Source organism: Piliocolobus tephrosceles, chromosome X (genome assembly GCF_002776525.5).
Source record: "Piliocolobus tephrosceles isolate RC106 chromosome X, ASM277652v3, whole genome shotgun sequence".
NCBI classification, from domain to species: domain Eukaryota; kingdom Metazoa; phylum Chordata; class Mammalia; order Primates; family Cercopithecidae; genus Piliocolobus; species Piliocolobus tephrosceles.
Genome location: NC_045455.1, coordinates 83,913,376 through 83,937,726, shown reverse-complemented (window position 1 = coordinate 83,937,726; position 24,351 = coordinate 83,913,376). Strand labels below are relative to the sequence as shown.

Sequence of the window (24,351 nt, the reverse complement as noted above, 5' to 3'; positions counted from 1 at the left end):
AGGATATCCTTTTGTATATTGGATTTTTTAAACAAAATACATGTATTTTTCAGACATATTTTAAATGAAAAAAAATTTGCCAATAAAGGCTTCGTCCCCCCCGCTATTTTTTTTTTTTTTTTTTTTTTTTGAGACCTAGTCTCACTCTGTCACCCAGGCTGGAGTGCAATGGCACAATCTCAGCTCACTGCAACCTCCGCCCCCTAGGTTCAAGTGATTCTCCTGCCTCAGCCTCCTGAGTAGCTGGGACTACAGGTGCATGCCACCACGCCCGGCAAATTTTTTCTATTTTTAGTAGAGATGGAGTTACACCATGTTGGCCAGGCTAGTCTCGAACTCAGTAATCCACCCACCTCGGCTTCCCACAGTGCTGGGATTATGGGCATGAGCCACTGCACCCAGCCACCCCTTTTCAGAGGTAAAAATTGAGAATAGGTGGACACTATGTAACAGACTTACATGATCAAATTTGATGTATCCATTTCAGTTTTCAGTTGCGACACTATACTCTCTTGAAGAATATGTGACATATAAATCAACCAAGATGAAAGCTCAGTCTTCCTTTCATTTTACTTAGTTTATATTGACTAAGCTTTAATCTGTGTATTTCTCTAGAACATTCTTTCATCAAATACGAATAATATTGATTTGCTCCATGTATTCAGGTTCATCAACTTGGCTGCGAAGTTGTCGTCTTGCTACTGGAACTTAATCCTGACCAAATAAATCTTTTTAATTGGGCAATTGACCGATGCTACACAGGTTCCTACCAACTTGCATCTGGCTGCTTCAAAGCCATAGCAACTGTGTGTGGAAGCAGGTATGAATTTTTATAAGCAGTGATGAGTGGCAAGTATGTTTAGGGTTACCTTTTGTGATATGAATGACGGAGAGCTGACTGTTTTGCAACTCTATGAGCAAAGTAAATTATATGAGAATATAAAATTTTCTGTATGTCCCCAGCAGGTAAACTACTCCCTGTAAGGTTGCAGTTTCATTGGTTTTTCTCATTTTATCAGGAAATGATTCGTTGTTACAGTACCTTTCTAATTGCGTGGAAATTCAGTCAGGTATTATAGCAGGATTTGAAAATGACAAAGAAGATACATTATAGGAATTAAAGGAATGTCTAGAAATGTTTGTAACGCGGGTGAACTATAGCCCATCAGTCATCTTTACAAAAAACCAAACCCAGGAAGTGGCCTAAAATTTTTAAATTCACTTTGTCAAAAACTTCAGAAAGGAAAAAAAGAAAAGAAAGTGTGGCACCAAAGGTTCTATAGATTACACTTTTAAAACCATTGCCTTTGTTGTATAAATTAGTTATTCAGTGTAGCCATTCAGCATAATTTATGTGCTGAAATAAGTTCATAGCTACGATGAAAGGGTTAATAAAAGTTCTCTAAGTTGCATAAGCTATTCCCAATAAAGAGCTTATGTATCAGAAAAATTGAGAGAAACCAGCTCATTTATTTTTGAAAATATTCATATAGACTGTCAACTTTCCTTTTTAATTAAATGTTGCGCTTTAAATAGCTATCTTGAGCTACCAGATCAAGAGAATAAAAGTGAATTAGTTTTAAATTCCAATCTGTTATAGGTCTAAGTTAATAAGAACAGTATTTTGGAAGATGTCTACTTTCAATAAACCTAAAATGAACATGCTATTTAGGGAGACAAGTTTCTCCTTAAAATTTTTATCTTTCTTTTATAAAGATAGTAGATAATATTTCATATCTAAAGCTTTCAGTAGTAGAGCTTTTATTATAGATTTTAATATCCATAAAAGTTAGATCAAACGAATATAACCTAAACTGCCTGATTTTCCATCAAGTTTTATTTCCTGTTATAAGCATTACTAAAAAATATACTTTAGGACATTACCAAAAGAACATTGTTACAAAAATCTCTCTCTCCAGAGTGCTTTTTTTTAATTTTCAGATATTTCAACATTCTAAAAATAAAGTTTCGTTCACATGACCCGTTGATTTTTAACAATATATTTAGAATCTATGACTTGGACTTCTTTCTTTGACAAAAATAAGTTTCACCTCTTCACTGCCCTTCTCCCAGTGAACTTGGCTTGAACTATCCTAATCAAATTTATTGCATTGCATGGCCATCTCACAAAATACTACACTGAATTTCTCTGAGTAAGTCTAGGTATTTTTCCTTAGGGAGCACAAATAAATGTTTAATAAATTTAGCAACATAGTCTCAATTTCAATAATATCTCTAGTCACAAAAATATTAGGTCATAAAACGTGCTATGTTCCAAGTATTTTTTAAGGTATCATTATACACTATCTTGGTTTCTTAGACAAATAGTGCATATCTATTTGCATTCACGACACTCATCTATTCTGAAGGAAGGGCAGAGGTCAGAAGAATACAATGGCTTGAACCCAACTGTCCAGATAGTGACCAGCGTTTCTGCCATTTCTCAACACAGGGCATGTTCAGAATTTAAAATTTCAGCTGTTGCCTAAATTTGCTCTTTCCACATAAATTCTCAGCCTGTGTAGTCTAGGCAGGCCTCCAGAGAGGCTTGAGCAGTCATTGTGCTTGTGTTTGCAGTACTTTTTTCCAAAACCAATTGTGGTATTTTCAGCTCTTGCTTCATTCATCTTCTGTAAGTTTGCATCTAAAAAGCAACTGAAGACCTTATGAAATATGTTTCTGAAAAGTCATATGCAAACTGAATTTTATTTTAAGTTTCTCAAACAAGTTATCTACACAGTAACTCCTACAAGTCATTTTCTAAAGCAAAGAATTCTTGTAAGATAAATAATGATCTCCTCCTTTTCAAATAGGAATTATTATCTCCAGGATTTATTTGTAGAGGATTATGACAGTTTATAAGCACATTTATTTATTAAGAAACCACTCATAATTGACTTTAAATTACCTGAAAGATTAAAATTTTTAAAATGTTCTTGTTGATTTAAATTTTCTATTTTAGCTTTAGAAAAGAGGATTTGCCATTTTTGTGTAATTAATATGTCAATGGTCATTAGCTGTGGCAATGGGGAAAAATGGTTCTCTGCATCCTTCTTTTTGGTTATTTTTCCAGCAGTAAAGGACTGTGTGTGAGTGTGACTGTGTGTGTATGTATGTGTGTGTGTGTGCATGTGCTGTGAACTTACTGTTCTCTAGTCAAAACTCTATAGCTATGCTGTGCTATGACTCTGGTAATATTAGGAGATAGAAAGTCAGAACAGAACTTGAATAGGACCAAAGGAAATTAAGAAAAAGAAAGTGATGGTAGAACTGGCAGTATTAATTTTGCAAAATTTTTCATAAAATATGTTAACATATTTGATTAAAAGCTATTAGATACAGCTCACTACTAAAAGTTTAGTACAAAAAATTGCTTACTTGTTAACCAGCTTTAGTTCAAATAACTATTTGGCTTATGTTTGTGTCTGTATTGATTTTTCCCTCACTCCAAATGAGATTAGAATAAGATAGATAAGGAAATTGAGAAAGAAACTAAATGACTTTCCAAAGTTATAAATCAAGGTAAATTGTGTATTAAGAGTATAGGCCATTTCCAATCACTAGCTTAACGCACCAGAATTCTCTTTACATTTTAATTAAATACTTAAGAATTTCATTATTTTTACTTTTACCTTCCAACACACTCTTAAAACGTGTTTGATAGATGTTTTAGAATTGTTTTTTAAGAACAAAGTGCAAAGTGTTGATTTTTAAATAATTTCATTGGATTTATTTTTGGTGGTGGTTTGTGTTGGCATTGTTTGTATGTTTGTTTTTCTTTAAGTTAACTTTCTATAAATCTTCCTAATTTAAGTCAGGCCTAGCAGACTTGAATTCTTAGAAGCAAATGCCCATTTCTTCAGGGAATAATATCCATTTATCAACAAGGAAGACAGGCAAAGCTTATGATTCATAAATCCCAATCACACTCCCTAACTGATGATAAATAACCTTATTTGGTTGTGTCAGCCATCTGGAGTATTTCGGGAGAGCAGAGTTGGGAATCTGGGCTCCAGAAACATACTATCTTGGGTTCAAATCCTCACTCGACCTCTAATCAGGCTGTGTGTTCTTGAACAAATTACTGCAGATGCCTCCCCACTAGTGAAATAGGGTTGATGACAGGGTTCCAGTAATGATTAAGCAAAAACAACCTCTTGGCCTAAGGCCTAACAAATGGTAAATACCCCATAAACGCTGTTATTCAATAGTTGTTGGAGGAGAACAGCTGTGAAGTAATCCCCTCAATTAACTAGTAAAATCTTTCTCTTCAGAATACCTCAGAGCGGTCCTGAGCTTTGTAACGTAGTACTAGGTAAGCCAGAGCTAGCCGACATTTCCCACATTCTACAACATCTCCTCTCTTCTAGATAGTTTGATTTCTTGTTTACTTTTTGAGTCATATCTACCTCCCATATTTATTTTATCATTTGATTTTTATTTGGTGTGATCACAGCTGTCTTGATTTATCTTTTACCCTTGCTCTGCCTATGCTGAATAATTAAATACTGAAAGGTATAAGATTCCATTTCTCAGCCTGGTTTCAACATCTAAGTACAGATACTTTCTTTGTACTCTTTTGCTTATTTGAAATCTCCTTCATTGTTTCCTCCTCTGGGTTTCCTTCATTTTCTGGATCTGTTATTCCTTTCAATGTTGTGGCTCATGAATCTCGTAGCTCATTCTTCAACAACAAAATAAATTCTCTAATTACAAGGTCAAGTGCACGACCCTGCCAAGTAAGAGGGAGGCTTTGTCTGCCCTTTTCCTGCCTTTAAATCTCCAGCGATTCAGCAATATATTTGGCTCATATATATACACATATATATATATATATAAATATTTGTATATATATAAATGTATTAGTATTAAATTCCAGTGTCAGAAGACAGAGACGTAGGTAAAGCATCTCTGCTACTATAAGGCTCAGAAGGGAGTTTCCTTTCTCCTTTTATAGGCAGAAAGGTCTGTTCCAAGATACAGCAGTTTGTAACAATTCCAAACTACACTGGGTATGAAATGCACTGTTGTGGGCTGTCTAGGAGACTGTGAGCATTGTGGAGAAGAGCTTGAATTCTTTGAAGTCAGACTTATCTAGGAGTCTGGACTCCACCACTTCTACACGACCTGAAGCAAGTACTTTTCTCTAGGCCTTGCATGCTTGTTGTGAAGATTAAATAATAAATCTAAGTAAAGGCCTTGGCACAGTACCTGGCACATGACAACATCAGTGTCACCCATCATTCAACATCATTCTGACACTCATCCTCATCACCACCGTCATCTGGGGGTGGTTCCCCAATTTTTCATCAGACCCACCAAGCAGACTGTGCTTATTTAAAAATACAAGTTGCAGAAAAGTAATCATTTTGGAATAAAAATTAATAAACCTATTTTGGATGGCAATATATCAGTATCTACCAAAATTTTAAATGTGCCCTTGGACCCTGCATGACCTCTCTATGAATTTTTTCTAAAGAAAGGCCAGCACATTTGCTGTTTGTGGCACTATAATGAAAAAGTGAAAACAGTCTAAGTGTCTATCAATGCATGTCAAAAGTTGGATTTCCCAGAAAACAGACTGAGATGGATATTTGAACGCAGGACATTTATTAGGGTGGGCCCTTGGGGTCAACATCTGTGGGGAAATGAAGGAATTAGGACTGGGAAGAGAAAAGAAACCTCAGTCATTCCCACTGGGGCTGCTGCTGGGGAACAGATATAACCTTGACCTAGGCAAACCTCTGGCTGAAGGCAGTTCCCAAAGAAGGCTTCAGATTGGGATTCAGCTGCCATCAGTTTAGCTGGAGGACTGAGTGCCTCCATCCTGAAAGAAGGATCTAGGTGGCACACCACGGTACCCATCACAAGAGTAGTTGTTTAGGATATGTTCCTAAAATGGAATATGTGGCAGCTATTAGGAAGACTGAAGTGAGCCTTATAGTTCAGCGAAAAAGCAGATCATCGAATAGTACAGACAAGTGGTGTAATCACATTTATGTTTAAAACCCTGTGCATTGAAGGAGAGGGATTTTGATGCAAATGTTCATATATAGACTTGGAAGACAGCTGAAATATCAAAATGTTGACAGTAATTGCCTCTTGGATAAGAATAACAATTGGGCCAGGCGCAGTGGTTCACTCCTGTAATCCCAGCACTTTGGGAGGCTGAGGCGGGCGGATCATGAGGTCAGGAGATCGAGACCATCCTGGCTAACATGGTGAAACCCCCTCTCTACTGAAAATACAAAAAACTAGCTGGGTGTGGTGGCGGGCGCCTGTAGTCCCAGCTACTTGGGAGGATGAGGCAGAAAACTGCTTGAACCCAGGAGGCAGAGCTTGCAGTGAGCCAAGATTGCACCACTGCACTCCAGCCTGGGTGACAGAGCGAGACTCTGTCTCAAAAAAAAAAAAAAAAAAAGAATAACAATGGGGAGAATGAAAGGACATGAGATACTTCTATGTTTTATTCTATTCACCTACCTGCAAGCAACACCAACTTGCAGCCCTGTAAGTGAACCATCTTCAGGGCGGACCCGCTAGCCCTATGTGTTGCTTGAATCTTTTAGAAGAAAAATATGTCGGCCGGGTGCGGTGGCTCAAGCCTGTAATTCCAGCACTTTGGGAGGCCGAGACGGGAGGATCACGAGGTCAGGAGATCGAGACCATCCTGGCTAACACGGTGAAACCCCGTCTCTACTAAAAAAATACAAAAAACTAGCCGGGCGAGGTGGCGGACGCCTGTAGTCCCAGCTACTCGGGAGGCTGAGGCAGGAGAATGGTGTAAACCCGGGAGGCGGAGCTTGCCGTGAGCTGAGATCCGGCCACTGCACTCCAGCCTGGGCGACAGAGCGAGACTCCATCTCAAAAAAAAAAAAAAAAAGAAAAGAAAAGAAAAAAAAAGAGAAATATGTCATAAAAATTAATATTTGAGTAATGTTAAAAGCAGAAAAAGTTTTTCATGTGCTTAACCAATTCTTACGATAATTTCTCACTGAACTTAATGTAGAATGGGATGTATTCATAGTAGGACAGCCTTTCTGGAAGGGTGATTGTCTCATTCTGTTTTCTGTTGCCTATAACAGAATACCTAGATAGTTTATAGAGAAAGCAATTTGTTTCTTACAGTTATAGAGATTAAGTCCACGGTCAAGGGGCCTCATCTGTTGAGGGCCTTCTTGCTGATGGGGACTCTCAGCAGAGTCCTGAGATGGCTCAGGGCTTCACATGGCAGGAGAGTTGAGCATGCTAGCTTCTCTTCCCCCTCTTACAAAGCTACTGGCCCCACTCCCATGATATATGTCAATCCGTTAATCCATGAATAGATTAACCCATTCATGAGGGTAGCCTCATGACCCAGTCACCACTTAATGGCCTTACTTCTCAATACTGCCACATTGGGGATTAAATTTCAACATGAGTTTTGGTGGGGCAAACATTCAAACCAAAGCAGTGATTGTTCTAAAACAGAACTTCTTAGACGACGTAATTATGTAGAATCAAAAAAAGAATCCCAAGGAAAAACAACTAACATGTTTTTTCACCTTCAAACTGTCTTTTTCTTCCTGAAGTTTGTTTGAAAATAAATAGTAGTCACCCACCTTCTACATATAAACCATTCAATAGTTCAACTCAGCAGGTGCAGTGGTTCACACCTGTAATCCCAACACTTTGGGAGGCCACGTCAGGAGGATCCACCTGAGCCCAGGAGGTGAAGACAGCAGTGAGCCATGATCATGTCACTGCACTCCAGCCTGGGTGATAGTGAGACCTTGTCTCAAATAAGAAAAGAAAAGAAAAAGTTCAACTCACCAGGAGTTTTCTACTTATGACTTCTTTTCCACTATAATCTAAGAAAATACGTATGGTGAAAAGATAACATCTTTAAATAGGATTACATACCAAGAAAAAAATGAATTTAATCTCTCTATTCTACATGGTTATACTGCCAATTGCCACATAATCTATTCTCTATGTTCCTCTCCCCCCATCCCACACATGCTATCAATTACCAAATCCTGCTGATTTTATCTCCTTAGTGTTCCTCAGATCTCTCCCTTCCTTCTGTCTCTACTGTTTCTGCTCTAATTCAAGCCTTTATCAGTATGTTACAATACATTTGGATTCTTGTAACAGGTTCCACTCTTGGCCCCATACAATCCACTCTCCACACAGCAACCAGCATGATTGTTTAAAAAGTGAATGCCATTGCCTCCCTCCCCGTGGCAAATCCTGTAGTGCTTCTCTGAAACTTCAGGGTGAAGTCCATAGGCTCGTCATCTTCTGAACCCACCTACTGGCCTAGCCTCACCTCCTTCTGTGCCTCTACTCATTTTATTCAGTCTACTACACAAAGATTCTTCCCTTTCACAATAGGTATCTTGCTGTTTCATTCTTGTAATCTTTCAAAATGCTGTCCTCTCTATCTGGAACACTCCTGTACTACCCCTTCCATGCCCCTGGCTAATATCACCTGGTGCTTCAAGACCCATTTTACTTGTTTCTGTTTGGATGAACGGAGGCAAGATGGTGCACTTCCGGGTTCTTCAACCCCCCCCCCCCACCCCAAACTCTTCCCGCGGGCGCGAAAATGCAGCCCGCGCCCCGGAAGGTGCAGACCAACTGGGCATGCGCCAGGTGACGTCAATCCGTCAATCCGAAGAGACCAAGATTTACCTGGTCGCACCTGCGGAACGCCCCCGACACGCCAGTGCTCCGCCTGTTGCCCTCCCACTCCTAGAAAAGCCGCTCTTGGCCATTGAGCCACGCGGCCTTCTCACAGCCCCAGTCCTGTCGGGATGTCGGGACTGTGGGAAGTCCGTCCGAGAGCCCCACCGGGGGACTCTGCCGGCCTCTTTTGCCCGAGGCCGACAGACTTCTCCCCCACACCTTAGGTTACCAAAAATAAATGTTCAGTTTTGCTCCTACCCTTGCCTGGTCGCTGGTTCTTTTGTGCTCACTCGGCAGCTCTTAGAAAAAACAAATCAGTTTCCTCTTCAGAAAAGACTTCCCTACCCCCCATCTAACGTAGGTGTCCCTCATCAGGATTCTTGTAGCATGCTGTGGATGTTCCCACCATAACGCTCATCAGAACTAGACTGTACAGGTTGTCTCCATGACTAAACTGCAAGCCCTCCTTAAGGATCCAGACCAGCCTTGCTATCTTTGTATCGTTGGTACTTTGCACGTTGTTCCTGATAGTTGTTTGGCACTTAATAAATTTAGAGGAATCAAATGAAAATATTAATTTGGTGAGCTATTGAGAAATTTAGTACATGTATCCTTTTCTGTCATTTTCACTTGTTCGTTTGCATTAAAGTCTGTTTGCATCAGATAAGACTTTTGTGTTCTTTTATCCTGGTGTCCTGTATTTAATTTTAAACCAAAATAAAGTCATTTCCCTTTATCTACCGATAAATAGAAAAAGAAGGAAGCAAAAAATGGCCAAATGGGGGTGGGAATGTCATTAATAAGTTACCAAGGTCAGTATGCCAGCTAGAATTTTAAGAGGTAACAACCTAGCCACGCTGTCTTATAAACCATGCTTTTGTTTTGTTTTGTTGTGTTTTTAGGAACTATCCCTTCGACATAGTGACATTATTAAACCTTGTTCTATTCAAGGCCTCTGACACCAACAGAGAGATTTATGAAATCTCCATGCAACTCATGCAGGCACGTATCATTTACTGGCGTAGAAAATATCCATCCTTGAGTACAGAAAATAGAAATGGTAGTTGATTACCTAATTGCTGTTTACTGATAGGCCTTTGTTTATTTCTGCGTATCATTTGTGGCTATGAAGAGTGAGAAAGCAATTATATAATCTTTTGTGAACATACTAATTAAACTGATGTTTTGCCTTTAATACTGTTTTTAAATGGGCGTTAATTTTGTTACTTCTAACCTTTGTTAAATACAAATGCTCCTGAAGTATCCAGCTAATATTTTTCATACTACTTTTCACTTTCCTACCTCTTTATAGATCCTTGAAGCAAAGCTTTTCGTATACTCGAAGAAAGTTGCTGAGCAAAGACCGGGAAGTATTCTCTATGGAACACATGGCCCGCTGCCAGCCCTCTACAGCGTGTCACTCACCCTCTTGTCATGTGAGCTGGCCAGGATGTACCCTGAGCTCACACTCCCCCTCTTCTCAGGTACCAGGCAATAGTCAATAATAACATATGTGATCATTTCTAATAATGACATAGGTGATCATTTCATTACTCTAAGTAATTTTTCTTTTTAAATTCTAGTTTAATATTAGAGTTATGACTGGGAGCGATGCTCCTTATGCCTGTAATCCCAGCACTTTGGGAGGGTGAGGCAGGCAGATCATTTGAATCAGGAGTTTGAGACCAGCCTGGCCAACATGGTGAAATCCTGTCGCTACTAAAACTACAAAAATTAGCCAGGTGTGGTGGCATGTGCCTGTAATCCCAGCTACTTGGGAGGCTGAGGCAGGAGAATCACTTGAACCCAGGAGGCGGAGGTTGCAGTGAGCCAAGATCGTGTCACTGCACTCCAGCCTAGATGACAGAGTGAGACTGTCTCAAAAAAAAAAAAAAAAAAAAAAAAAAAAAAATCTTAGAGTGATAATTAGTGATGCTAAGTTTGTAGGTCAGAATTACTGTGGGCTAGATCCAGTGACTTGTGAAAGTAAATTCTATAATAATTTTTAAATGAAAAAAAGTTCTTTATCTAAAGCAGTGTAGGTATAAACATACATATGACAAATGTAAGGTGCTTAGATTAATAATACTAACTTCTGCACACATTATATATATAAATTTCCCAAAGAAACTAATTTCCCACAAAAGCTAAATATGAACAGTATAATTTATAATACATATAATTGCTGTAAGTTACTTGGTGGTTGTGATAGTGGTGGTGTTTTGTAGCTTGTATTTTGCCACATATATAAGTTGTTGAAAGTTTGAATTTTTGCATACTCTTTGCAATCTTCATAAATAGTTTTTGTGAAAATTAGTTGCTCAAGAATTGCATTTGGCAGGCCGGTTACTCACACCCGTAATCCCAACATTTTGGGAGGCCGAGGAGGGCTAATCACCTGAGGTCAGGAGCTGGAGACCAGCCTGGCTAACATGGTGAAACCCTGTCTCTACAAAAAATACAGAAATTAGCCGGGCATGGTGGCGGGCACCTAGAGTCCCAGCTACTTGGGAGGCTGAGGTAGGAGAATCAGTTGAACCTGGGAGGCGGCGACTGCAGTGAGCCGAGATCATGCCAGTCCGCTCCAGCCTAGGCAACAGAGTGAGACTCTGTCTCAAAAAAAAAATAAAAAAAGAATTGCATTTGTCAACTAACTTCTTGCCTAAGCTTATGTAGCACTTTGCCAAGAGACAGACTTTGGTCTCTTGAATTCATCCTCTTTTTCCATCTCTATCACCACCTCACCACTGCTTTGTCCAGATCCTCCTCAGTCCTTCCCTGCCTCTGCATTACCTAACTATAGTTTATCCTCCATGTAGCAATCCATCCACTATGCAAAGTCAAATATGTACAGCACTTCTTAACTCAAACTTATCTGCCCAATTGTCCTAAAAATAGCTGATAACAGCCTATATTTAGTGAGTGGATAGTAGGTACCAGGCTCCGTGCTAGGCACTTTATGTGCATTGCATTCATCACTTAATATTTACAACCCCTGGTATAGTACAGTGGTTAGAACAGGCTTTGGAGTCAGGCAACCTTTCACTAGTTGTTTGACTGTGAGCAAGTCACAGAACCTCTAAATTACATTCCTTATCTGTAATAGTAATGACTACCCCATAGGATGTGAAGATTAAAATGATCTAATGAAAACCAAGCAGCTGACCCATTTCTGGCATGGAATTATCACAACGACCACCACCACCATCATCACTGTTTTACAGATGAGAAACTATGGTTTAGAGATGTTAAATAATTTGCTCAAGACCATATAGCTAGGAAGCAACCAAGCCAGAATTAAATCTAGATCTGTCTTCCTCCAAAGCCATTGCTATAAAATTAGAACTCAGCCAAGGGGTGGGGGAAAAAAACTCCTTTTCTCAACTTGCTTTCTACCTTTTCATTCAAGAATCCTTTACTTCAATCCTACTGAATCTTTGACCAACATTCCAGGTCGTCTTGTAAATCTTTGCTCTATAGATGCTGTTGAATGGCCCTTACCCTTTCTTCCTAACTTCAACTTTCCATAAGATCTAATTTAACATCCAGCTCTACTGTGCAGACCTCTTCATCTACCTCAGGCAGAGTTAGTCACTTCTTTGTGTAATACCAGAAACAGTGGAGAGACCCAATAAAAGCCTTTTTAGTAAATTAATTCTCTTCTTACAAAACTAAAATTTATTTTTATGCATTTCACCCAAGATTTGAGTGCTGCCTACATACTAGGCACTGTGCTTGGGTTTCAGAAATACAGAGGGAAATAAAAGTGTCTCCCATCAGCAGTTCATAGTCTAGCAGTAAAGATAGATGTGCAATCAAGCCAAGCACAGTGGCTCATGCCTGTAATCCCAGAATCTTGGGAGGCTGAGGCAGGTGGACCACTTGAGACCAGGAGTTCAAGGCCTGCCTGGCCAACATTGTGAAACCCTGTCTCTACTAAAAATATAAAAATTAGCTGGGCATGGTGGCACATGCCTATAATCCCAGCTACTCAGGAGGCTGAGGCACGAGAATTGCTTGAACCCAAGAGGCAGAGGTTGTAGTGAGCCGAGATTGTGGTACTGCACTCCAGCCTGGGCAACAGAGCGAGACTCTGTCTCAAAAAAAGAAAAACTAGATGTGCAATCAAATGATTTTGATACAGTATAGCAAATGCAATTTTTTAAAAAAGAAAAATGCTCAATGTGTTAGACAGTAGCTGAGGGAGTAATCAATTATTGGGCCAGGAATATCAGAAAAGACTTCCCAGAGAAGTTGTCTCAGCTGTAGTTTGAAAGGAGTAGAAATTTGCATAGCAGACAAGTAGTCGACAGACATTACAGACCAAGAAACTATTGCATATGCATGGGCTTAGAGTTACAAACTAGCATGATGTAATTAGGGGATTATATAGAGGTCAGCTTGGGTAACATAATGTGCAGGAACAGGACAAACTAGAGATGGTTGTGGACAGACGCAGAGGCCAAAATCGTATCTTGGAAGGCCTTGTATACACTAAGAGGTTTGCAGGCCAGCAATCTTCCATATGTGCTTTTTGAATCCCCCTTCAGAGCTCTGTAAACAGAGAGAGCATCCAAGCAAGCTGCTGGGGTTTTGAAAGCCACTGATGAGTTGCAAACAAGAAGAGGGGGTATCAAGATTAGACTGCATTTTTTAAAGCCTGGTTGCAGTATGGAGGGTGGATTAGTGAACATCCAGTCTGGAGAGAAGAAGCTAGTTAAGAAACAAGGGCAATAGTCCAAGTAGGAAATAATAAATGATAAGGGCCCGAACAAAGACAGCCCAATGAGACTGGAGAGGAGAAACCAGCGTGAAAAGCTGCCAGGCAGAGGCACAGAAGAGAATGCCTACTGTGATATCAGGAAGGTCAGTGGTGATAACCCTCCTAGAAACCCAATACAGGGAGAGGAGAAGGTTTGGGGCAAGGCAGAGATTGGGAGCCAGCCCAGGATGTTGAGTGTATGTGTCTGCTGGACTTCCTCCTGTATGTATGAGCCTGGACTGAGGGGAGTTCAGCACTAGCAGCTCACAGCAGGATGGAAGGGATTAGAGCCACAGGCACAGATGAGATCAGGAATGGAGAGAGCACAGAGTGGAAGAAAGGGCCTGGACACCCCCACTGTTGCTGACTGGTCTGAGGAAGACGGAAGGGTGAGACGGAATGGAGGGAGAACACTCAGGAGAAGAGTTTCATGGAAACGTAAAGGAAAGAGATTTAGAAGGAGAGACTGAGCAGTCCACAGCCTCCGATGCAGTAGAGAGATCCCAGAAGAGAAGACCTGAAAATAACTCTCGGAGTTTCGAGATTCATTGGTAACTATCAGTAGTTTCTGCAGGGAGGTAGTGGCAGAAGCCAGATTGCAGTGGCCTGGCTGGGAAAGAAAGTAGAAAGAGAGGCTGGCGCTCCAGCGGGGTGCGGTGTCAGAGGAGGAGTTGTAAGGATGAGCGATATTGGAGCATGTTTATTAGCTGAGAGGGAGATGCTAGTAAAGTGGGAGTGGTTCACGATTCAGGAGCGAGAAGACAAACAGTCCAGCAACTTTAACCACATCAGAGGCTCCTATGAGTTGCAAGCAGGTTCAACCTACACTTCCTTCAAGAATTACCTTTTGGTTGTTTTGACTTATGGGAAATTACTTTTTAAAAATAACACAGAAAAATCAGGAGGTTATAATAGATTCCAAACACTTGTTTTTAATATAAACCCTGTGGTGAAATTTTTATTGCCTGTAATTTCAAATGACCTAATTATTGTAAACGGCCAAATTGTTCAGGTCCACTGAACAAGAGCATCCCACTGATGTCTCACATTTTATTTAAAGTATTTCTGGAGCAGTGAATAGGGGGCTGTTTGCATGTCTATGGCATTCTTCTTTTCTTGTTCCCTTTTAAAAACGGAACCAGCCTTGACTGTCCAGGAGCTACCTGGGTGCTTGGGATACCTCAGACAGCCATCGCTACCCTCTTGGTGCTGATGTCTGTCAGACAAAATGCAATTAACGTAACAAACAAGCAAATTATGTAATACATAAGTCTTGGCTCCAAAAAGTCTATAGATTTTTATACCGTTGTTAAAAGATAGGTCTTTTGAGTAACTGCTCTCTCTCTTATTCGTTTTTGGGAATTTTTTTCCCCCCTCTTCAAAGTCCAGATCCTTCTAGTGGAGTTTAAATAGTTTTCCCACCATAAAAGTAAATTCTGAGTTTCGCACCCGGAAGTCATTTTCCACCACCGAACCCCCAAAGCACTCTGTGCCTTTCTGATTTCATTTGTCACGGTTTCCCTTGCCGCAGAGTAATTTGTCAACATAATTTGCCTGAGTCTTTTTCTTAGGGGCAGCAACTGCATCACTCGTCAGTCTTTGCTGTCTTTGTCATGTCTAGCACAGTGGCTTGCGCCTAGAAAATGCCCCGTACCTTGGGACAAATGAATGTTCTGATTTCATAAGGATTTGAGCATGTGACATAACAGTCACATACATCAGACACATCTGTAAATGTAGAAATCAAGTAAATTTGGAAATTTTGACCTATATAAAACATAATAGCTTAGCACTGTCTGAGTATTGTGATATAACCTTATGGTCTCCAAAGTAAAACATTATAATTTTAATTTTAGGAAAAGGGCCAAATCGATTAAAGCTGCTGTTTCAGAAGATCCAGTGAATTATCTGGGTATAATTCCTGGCATCTGTGTTGTTCTATTATTTAGCAGCCATGAGCCCTCTAAGCGAGACTGCATTGCCACCCTGGATCATCACACCTGTATAAGACCAAGCTTTCTAATTTCCCTGAGGATAAAACACCTTCTTCTCTACATATGAGAAATAGGAGATTACATCGGAGCCTACTGCATATACATAATGCTGTGCTTCTCTATCTTAGAAAGTTTGTTTGGATTATAAAATTAAATGCTGCCAGCAGTGAAACAATGCCAGAATGCTCTGAGAGAAAGTAATGGTGAAATGGCTGGACCAGACCTAGGGCTTCACTGTTTGGACTCACTTGTCTCACAAGGGACACGCAGCCCTTGGCAGGCACCTTGCACATGCTTAGCAGTTTTCAAGACGACTCTGCAAACTGGGTTTATCCTTCCTAGAGATCCACATGTCACTTTTTAACAGCCAGTGTTTCATGAAAGACTCTTTGTAAGACACTGGGTCAGTGGAAAGATAATCGTTGACGTTAGACTGATCCTAACCACAATTTATAACAGCTTGCTAGATGATAGGCACTGTGCTGAGCACATTGCATTCATTATGATTATATCTTTTAGTCGTTACAGTAGCCTGATGTGGGGCCCTATCGGTTCCATTTTACCCACAAGGGAACTGAGGAGCAGAGAGGTTAAGTAACTAGCCCAGAGTCACATGCCACTAGTATGTGGTGGATCTGGAATCTGAACACATGCCCTTCTGACTCTGAGTCCCTTAGTTTGTCCACCCTCTGATATACATCTTCCGCTAGCCGTAGATTTGAACTCACTCCACTTTTACCAAGCCTGTGCTTGCCCCACAGTGCTATACACTTTCCTGCACAGGGCACCAGATGTGGAGCAACAAACTTGCAGACAAGCCTTGATTTTATGATTCTGTGGCCTTGGGGAGCTCCTGTATATGAAAATGTTTTGTAAATGTAGGACACTGTTCAGTCTGCAAGTTGGCATTTGAATTTTAATTTATTTTCATGGAATAAGGTATGAATGACTCTCCGTCCTGCAATTCTCTTTAGAGGTAAGCCAGCGATTCCCCACAACACACCCCAACGGGCGCCAGATCATGCTCACCTACCTGCTGCCCTGGCTGCACAACATCGAGCTGGTGGACAGCAGGCTCCTCCTCCCAGGGTCGAGCCCCAGCAGCCCAGAGGACGAAGTCAAGGACCGGGAAGGCGACGTGACTGCTTCTCACGGGCTGAGAGGAAATGGCTGGGGCTCTCCAGAAGCCACGTCACTGGTCCTGAACAACCTCATGTACATGACAGCCAAGGTAAACTCAGAGGAAATGTGCTTCACATAGCACGGCTCCATCATCAGAAAAAAAAAAAAAAAAAAAAAAAAACCATGGGTTAGTCAAACCCCAGGGAAAATGGAATTCCTTTAAAATCACATGAATGGGGATAAATAGTGGTGATGGTTGCACAGCAATATGAATGGACTTAATGCCACAGGCTGTACACTTGCAAATGGTGGTGATGGTAAACTTTATGTTGTGTGTATCTTACAGCAATTTGAAATATAATAATAAAAATAAAAATAAGCCTAATGTTTTAAAAACTCACATGAATAGGTATTGTGCATGACTGATCTGTGCATTATTAATTACTATTTACTGAAAGATGACATCTTTCTGATAAATGGTCATGTTTCCTCCTTATGATTTTGACATGGTCATGATCCTCAAAACTACTTTCAGTCAAACATTTTGCATCCTTACAGTTTTTACACATCTCTTGGGCTGGTTTTTACTTTGTTATATAGTATGGAGATGAAGTTCCTGGGCCAGAAATGGAAAATGCTTGGAATGCTTTAGCCAATAATGAGAAATGGAGCAACAACTTGAGGATCACCTTGCAGTTCCTGATTAGCCTCTGTGGGGTCAGCAGTGACACAGTTCTCCTACCCTATGTAAGTGTTTCTCAGACCTTCAAGAGTGATTATTCCTGCAGGGACTCCCATGTGCAATTTGCAAGTCAGAATGTGCTCTTTGCTCCAGCTAAAATAGAAATGTCCAGTTAGTCACATGAATCTCCTGTGAGCTCATCCAGATATTACATAGAAGTTCCCTTCTTGCCCCCTAGACACTGGCTATGTGTGCTAGTGATGCCTCTGTCATCTCCTTGCTCTGAGCCTTGGGACACAGAAGCCTATTGATACCGGGGGTGGGTATTTTTTGGCAGTTTCCGAAAGCTGCCTTCTATAAACATTGGACCTACTATGTAAGAGACACTAAGTAAAGTGTTGTATTATTACTAATAAGAATGTTTACATCTTGATGCGCTTGAAACAGAATAGGAAAGTAGAGTATCCAGGTTTTTCTCTTCAAATTCAAGTGGTAGAAGAGGGAAGTAAGCACAGAGAAATCCTTCTGAAATGTCTGATATTTACTGTTGGTATTTAAAAGTGATAGGATCAACAGAATGACAGCATTTTTAAAACCCAAACTCAATTGGCATTTCTGTGCTGGTTGTTTTTGTGACGGGTTTATGCCTTCCTGCTGCTTTGAGTCACATAAGCCTCACTGCAGCTTGCAGGGCTCAGGTTGGACTATGAGGCCTGCGGTAATGTGGAGCTTTAATCCAGAGTTATTTTTAAAATTTAAAACCATAAAAACAGCTAAAACTCATTTGTTTCTTGAGGGGAAGAGAATAGCAGGGAACTGGATTCCTTTTTAAACAAAAATAGCTAACAGTTTTTTCCCAGGGTTTGTATAAATAAAATTCTTTCTGAAGATGAGACCTTTGATGGCAAGTTTTCAGTTTAGATAGAATTCACGTGCCTCAAAAGTAACTTTTTAAAACTTAGCCATTAGAAAAGGTAAGGACTTAAGAACACACTGCTGTCAGACATGCAGGTGAAGAGAGGTGAATTTTAATCCAAGCCCTTGGTTCATCCTAGGATAGCACAAAGAGTAGCTATCACGGTGACAGCTCCTGCATGATGACACACTTATCTAAATGAGAGGTTTACTGACCTAGCGTTCCTGTGGACTAGGCTCTGTGAAACATCCCTTGTTTTATTTTTCTCTTCTCAGATTAAAAAAGTGGCAATATACTTGTGCCGTAACAACACCATTCAAACCATGGAAGAGCTTCTCTTTGAGCTGCAGCAGACAGAGCCCGTGAACCCCATCGTCCAGCATTGCGACAACCCGCCCTTCTACCGCTTCACGGCCAGCAGCAAGGCGTCTGCAGCAGCCTCAGGTAAGAAGAGCCACCGGGCAGACACCTGGTCACAGATCCCTGGGGTTTCCTTCATGTAGATTCCTGAAAGGATATGAGAATGTGTTTGTTACTTTTTTCTTATTCCTGTGTGTGCATTCAATTAAGAGATGGCTTAAGAATAACTGAGACATGGGCTGGGTGTGGGGACTCACACCTGTAATCCCAGCACTTTGGGAGGCGGAGGCTGAGGTCAGGAGTTCAAGACCAGCCTGGCCAACATGGTGAAACCCCATCTCTACTAAAAATACAAAAACTTAGCCGGATGTGGTGACACGCACCAGTACTCCCAGCTCCTCAGGAGGCTGTGGCAGGAGAATCGCTTGAACCCATGAGGCGGAGGTAGCAGTGAGCCAAGATTTTACCACTACACTCCAGCTTAGGTGACAGAGCAAGATTGTGTCTCAAAAAAAGAGAATAACTGAGTCTCTTAGGGACTGTAGAGTTAATGAAATGATCTTGTAAAGATGACTGAGAATCTGTGGCTCAAGCATCCTCCATCACAGAACTTTGTATTTCAGGCCAATCCCAGCCAGGACACTGCAGTCACCCAATAATCTCATTTCTGGATCCTCCTTCTTGTATCTGGACCCTCCCTTGGCTAATATTCCTTCAGCATTGATTAAAATACCCCCCAAAATATTATCACTTTTGGTTAATTGGTATCTCAGCAACCTTTCATGAAATATATGCCATCCTCCTCAAATTCCTTGAAGCCTGCCTCCCTTCTGCTGACCTCATGCAGTAACTGCCTTCCAATTCCTCTCCTCCCCGAGTCTCCTGTGCCCTCTGTTCGCCCTACACCCTGCCACCAGAGCAGTGTCCTTACAGGGAAGCAGTAGCACAGCAATCAGAAGTGCTAGGTACTTGGCCTTACTTCGCTAGCATTGGTTTAGTAACTCCTGGACCCAGAAATACTAAAGCAGCCAACAGCAGGGCCAGCCACTATAAATAAGCTCATTACCTAAGTGGCCAGGAAGAAGAGGTTTCAAGAATGTAGCCTTGCTTTACAAGAGTTACGGAATTTGGTTTGACCATAACAGATGTCTACGATTCTCTCATTTCAGTGGTGTGGGCTTGGAAGATTGTTTAGAATGTCTGAGATTGTGCAGAAGACGTAAAAAATCTTTCAAACATAAGATTTTACAGGAAATCTTTCCCTGGAATTACTTGAGACTTGAGCTTGACCCCTCCGCTTGCATCTTTTTCTGAGTGTTTTTCTTCCAATCCCACCTACAGGAACCACTTCTAGCAGCAATACAGTGGTTGCTGGCCAGGACAATTTCCCAGATGCTGAGGAGAACAAGATATTGAAAGAATCTGATGAAAGGTTGGTGCAGAAATTTGACTTAATATCCAGTGTAATGTTCTGCAATAATCTATACAAAGACATCAATACAGGTTTGTGGAGTTTCATAAATTTTGCACATACATAAAAATCCTTCTTTGTTTTTAGAAACTGAGACTTACTTTCCACCTCTAGTCTGTATATCCCTAAAGATAACAGTTATTTCTGTGCAAAGTCAGAGAAGAGAAAGATTAAGAAGGGGGTTGTTCTGGGGGTGGAATTCCACTTATCCCAGGGCTTAGTAAAAACCATGAGTTGTTCTGTTAATGGGCACAGACCATCTGGAATTAGAAATGCCATGTGAAATTTTCAAATCTGATTGCTGAATAATTTCTTAGGGATAGAGTAGTCATCTTGAGGTGAGTTCTATGAAACATCATTATTCTTATTTTATTTTTGCTTTGTCCTGTCTTGGTTAACCAAAACACTGTCTCTTCCTGCTGAACAAAGTCTCCATTCCCTCCACATTAGCTCTTTAATAATAATATTTCCCCCATATCTCCTCCTCCTTATTGCCTTACCTATGAACTACTCATCAGTAGTCAAATCAGAGTCACTCTTTCCTGCAGTTGACTGTGAAGAGCAGGGAGAGAAACCAGGAGAGAAAAACAAAACTCAAATTTTTAAAAAAGGAAAATTAGGATGATCCTCACAGTGTTGAAAATGCCATCAGCTGAGCATTTTATAGTGAAAGGTAATGAGGGAGCCCTTTTAAGGATGAGATGCTCACAAATTCATATTAAAGACAATTTAGGGGATCAAGTAATGAAAATAAGTCACTTAGCCCAAAATGCCCCAGCAAGCCCACAGTGCTTCCTGAGCATCCTGAGGATTTCATCATGCGCGCTGGGGCACAGCAGGGGCTGACGTGGAGATGACCCGACACAGGGCTGCCTGCCCCTGGGGCTCTGAAGGCTCCTTCCCTAATTCAGGCGCCTGCCAGATTCCTTACTGCATCGCTGGGCAGCTGTGTTACCTTTAGGCAGATGTTCATCCATAGGGGCTTCCCTTCAGACTAAAAGCCCAAACCCAGCAGATCATGAATTACAGACCTTGTCCTTTGTAGTTCTCTAATAAAGGCTTTTATTTCTTTCTCAGGAATGAATAAAGGTTTTTATACTTTTTCACATATTAGTGAAGGTACAAGATTACTAATTAGCATGTTATTTTTTAAAATCTGTATTTGCTATTAATATTACCTTCCTTGGAAAACTGCCTCATGATAAAAATCACCGTATTTCTCTAAAGATATTTTTACTTTCTCACTAGAGTATAACATTCTTGATAATCTATTGTTTTGTCTGAGTTTCCCCTCTGAATTTTATTTGAGGTAGAAAGGTGATAGAGCTCCATGTATTAACATCTCATTACAAAGGCCTGTTGAGGGCCAGAATTCTGAGTGTCCTGCCTAGAGTTGTTTTTCTTTTTTAGACGGAGTCTGGGTCTGTCGCCCAGGCTGGAGTGCCGTGGCGCAATCTCTATCTTGGCCCACCGCAAGCTCCGTCTCCTGGGTTCACACCATTCTCCTGCCTCAACTTCCCGAGTAGCTGGGACTACAGGTGCCCACCATCAAGCCCGGCTAATTTTTCTATTTTTAGTAGAGATGGTGTTTCACCATGTTAGCCAGGATGGTCTCGATCCCCTGATCTTGTGATCCGCCTGCTTTGGCCTCTCAAAGTGCCGGAATTACAGGCGTGAGCCACCGCGCCTGGCCCTGCCTAGTTTTTAGTGGTGCCTTTGAACTTAAGAAGCCAGTAATCTCTCTAATATCAAGATCACAGAACATCTTCAAGAGAGATTTTCTTGTTTAGCTGTTACTCCTGCTCTGTCATCATATCTCTGCTGGTCATTGGAAAACCTGATGGAATTATCTACCCACATACATCACACATATTCATACATGTCAGATTATTTTATACTGATTATCTACCTATAACATACTGATTGATCATATTCACATATATGTGCAAACATACGTCTATGAATATTCTCTCCCAATGGACACCACTATTCCATTGATCCCATATAGCACCTACACTATTTCTCTACTGTATTCTTTTTTTTTCTATGAAAGTAGGCTGTGCCCTCAGCCTAAAATCCTTTTTTCTCTTCAATCTACTTATCACCCCTCCTCCTTGTAATCTCTGTCATGTTGATGTATAGGTACTTACAGACACACTTATCTCAACCACCAGATTTTAATTCCTAGAGAACACAGACTGCGTATCTCTTACACCAAGCTTGTCCAACCTGCGGCTCACAGGCCACATGCGGCCCGGGACAGCTTTGAATGTGGCCCAACACAAATTCATAAACTTTCTTAAAAGATTATGAGATTTTGAGTGTGTATGATTTTATTTATTTATTTATTTATTTTTAGCTCATCAGCTATTGTGTTAGTGTGGCCAGTTCTTATTCCAGTGTGGTCAAGGGAAGCCAAAAGATTGGACACCCCTGTCTTACACATTTTTCCATGCTCAGTGATTAGTCTACTGTGCTGTCCATAGTAGGCATTTTAAAGTGCTCATTTGGTAAGTGAATGAAAATAGGAGAAACGTCACAGCCCCAGAGGTGGGTAAGCTGTCCAACCACCACCAGTCCCCTTTCTCTTACCCTTTCAGTAACCCATCTCGGAGGAGAGTGATTTACTCCTTTCTTTACAGTCCTTGTAGGCAAAGAGCCTACAAAGACAGTGTTGCTCAGAAACACCGCCCCAGGCTGCTGTGTTAACACACCTCAGGAGTGGGGCATCTCTTCCACCATATCCATTGCTGGGCTGAGGGAAGCACCGTGGAGTGGGACAAAATGGCCGCCTTGGCTCCGTGTTCTTTACAACTAGATTAATGTTTCTTTGATGTGACTCAGTAATATTTAATAATACCGTTCCTACTGACAAAAGCACAAACAAACCGTATAGCTTAAGTGAAAGAACGTTAAAACAAGAGTAAAAGAATATGTGCCAAGCTACGAGGAGGATAAGATAGTTGGTATCTTAAGTCCTGACTAAGGAAAACTACAACTTAACATTAACCTAATCTTAAGGCCCCAGTGGCCAAAGTAAGAAAAGGAAAAGCAAGTTTTATAACATTCAGTTTTTTTAAAAAACAGCTATTCAAGTTAACAGTAATCTATTAAACATTTCAAAATAACTAGAAGAGAATAATTCATAAGTTCCTAGCATAAAGAAAAAATAAATATTTAAGATGACGGATATCCCAATTACCCTGATTTGATAGTTACACATTGAATGCATGTATCACATGTTCACATCTACCCTGAACAAGGTACATCTATTGTGTATTAATAAAACTTTTTAAAAACTGTCAGAAATTGTAACAGAAAGTACACCTACACTCTAAGATTTTTCATGTAGTTTATTTTACTAGGCATCAAAATGAATATATTAAAAGAGTAGTTTATAGCAATTTTTAAAGTATGCAGAAACAATCTTCATAAGTTTTTGTTTTTGAGACAGAGTCTCATTCTGTCACCTACGGTGAAATGCACGAAACCACAGCTCACTGCAGGCTCAGCATCCCAGGCTCAAGCAGTCCTCCTGCTTCAGCCTCCCGGGTAGCTGGGAGTATAGACATGTGCCACCACACCTCGCTCATTTTTTTATTTCTTGTAGAGACGGGGTTTCACTATGTTGCCCAGGCTGGTCTCAAACTCCTGGGCTCAACTGATGCTCCCACCTCAGCCTCCCAAAGTGCTGGGATTACAGGTGTGAGTGACTGCGCCCAGCCATAATTATTTTCAATACATCAATCTTAATAAAAGATTTTTATAAATTTATATGCCCACAAAGGGATTTTTCATAGGCAGCTAAAGCAGTAAACCTCGTCTGTGTAAATTTTGAACGATCTGTGTCGAAACAGAAATGATTTCTATCTAAATTGATAGTGTTGATATACATCAATACATATTAACTATTAGTTCAGTTATCAAAGTATTATTAATTTGAGCTAAATCAACAAGGTAAAACTGAGGGGAACATTTCATCTTTCTAATTTTTGTCTTACCAGAGCTCTTTTCATGATGTATTTCTTAAGGTATGTACCTTTGATGTTAAAAGGCATCAAAGATTCTACTTAATCCTTGAAATTCTTCCAGGGACCAGACCCAAAATAAGCCTCATCAACCCAGAAAAGCAAAGGAAAATAACAGATTTTACACTTGGGCGTCAGTTTTTTACTTTTTCCTTGCCAGACATACACTTTGCTACACTGTGGTTTTAGTCTTCTCCAGAACAAGGAGAACAGTCTGGAAGGGACTTGCTCCTCCTCTTTATTCCAGCCTCATAAATAAACTCCACCCAACACCCCTTTAAATCCAACTCAAAAGGGAAAAGAGACAGTTGCCATCCATCCTGTAATTCTTCCCCGTCCGCGCCCT

At 40.6% G+C, this 24,351-nt stretch overlaps 1 protein-coding gene across 1 annotated transcript in view; it reads left to right on the top strand.

Annotated features, from left to right (window-relative positions):
* Positions 1 to 24,351, top strand: part of FRY (FRY microtubule binding protein) — a 271,904-nt gene that overhangs the window by 162,098 nt on the left and 85,455 nt on the right. The window contains exons 29-35 of the mRNA XM_023208778.1: positions 666 to 820; positions 9,573 to 9,672; positions 9,983 to 10,154; positions 16,401 to 16,657; positions 17,149 to 17,295; positions 18,422 to 18,590; positions 19,848 to 19,938. Of these exons, the coding sequence (XP_023064546.1) occupies positions 666 to 820; positions 9,573 to 9,672; positions 9,983 to 10,154; positions 16,401 to 16,657; positions 17,149 to 17,295; positions 18,422 to 18,590; positions 19,848 to 19,938 (1,091 nt within the window). The remainder of the gene's footprint in view (positions 1 to 665; positions 821 to 9,572; positions 9,673 to 9,982; positions 10,155 to 16,400; positions 16,658 to 17,148; positions 17,296 to 18,421; positions 18,591 to 19,847; positions 19,939 to 24,351) is intronic.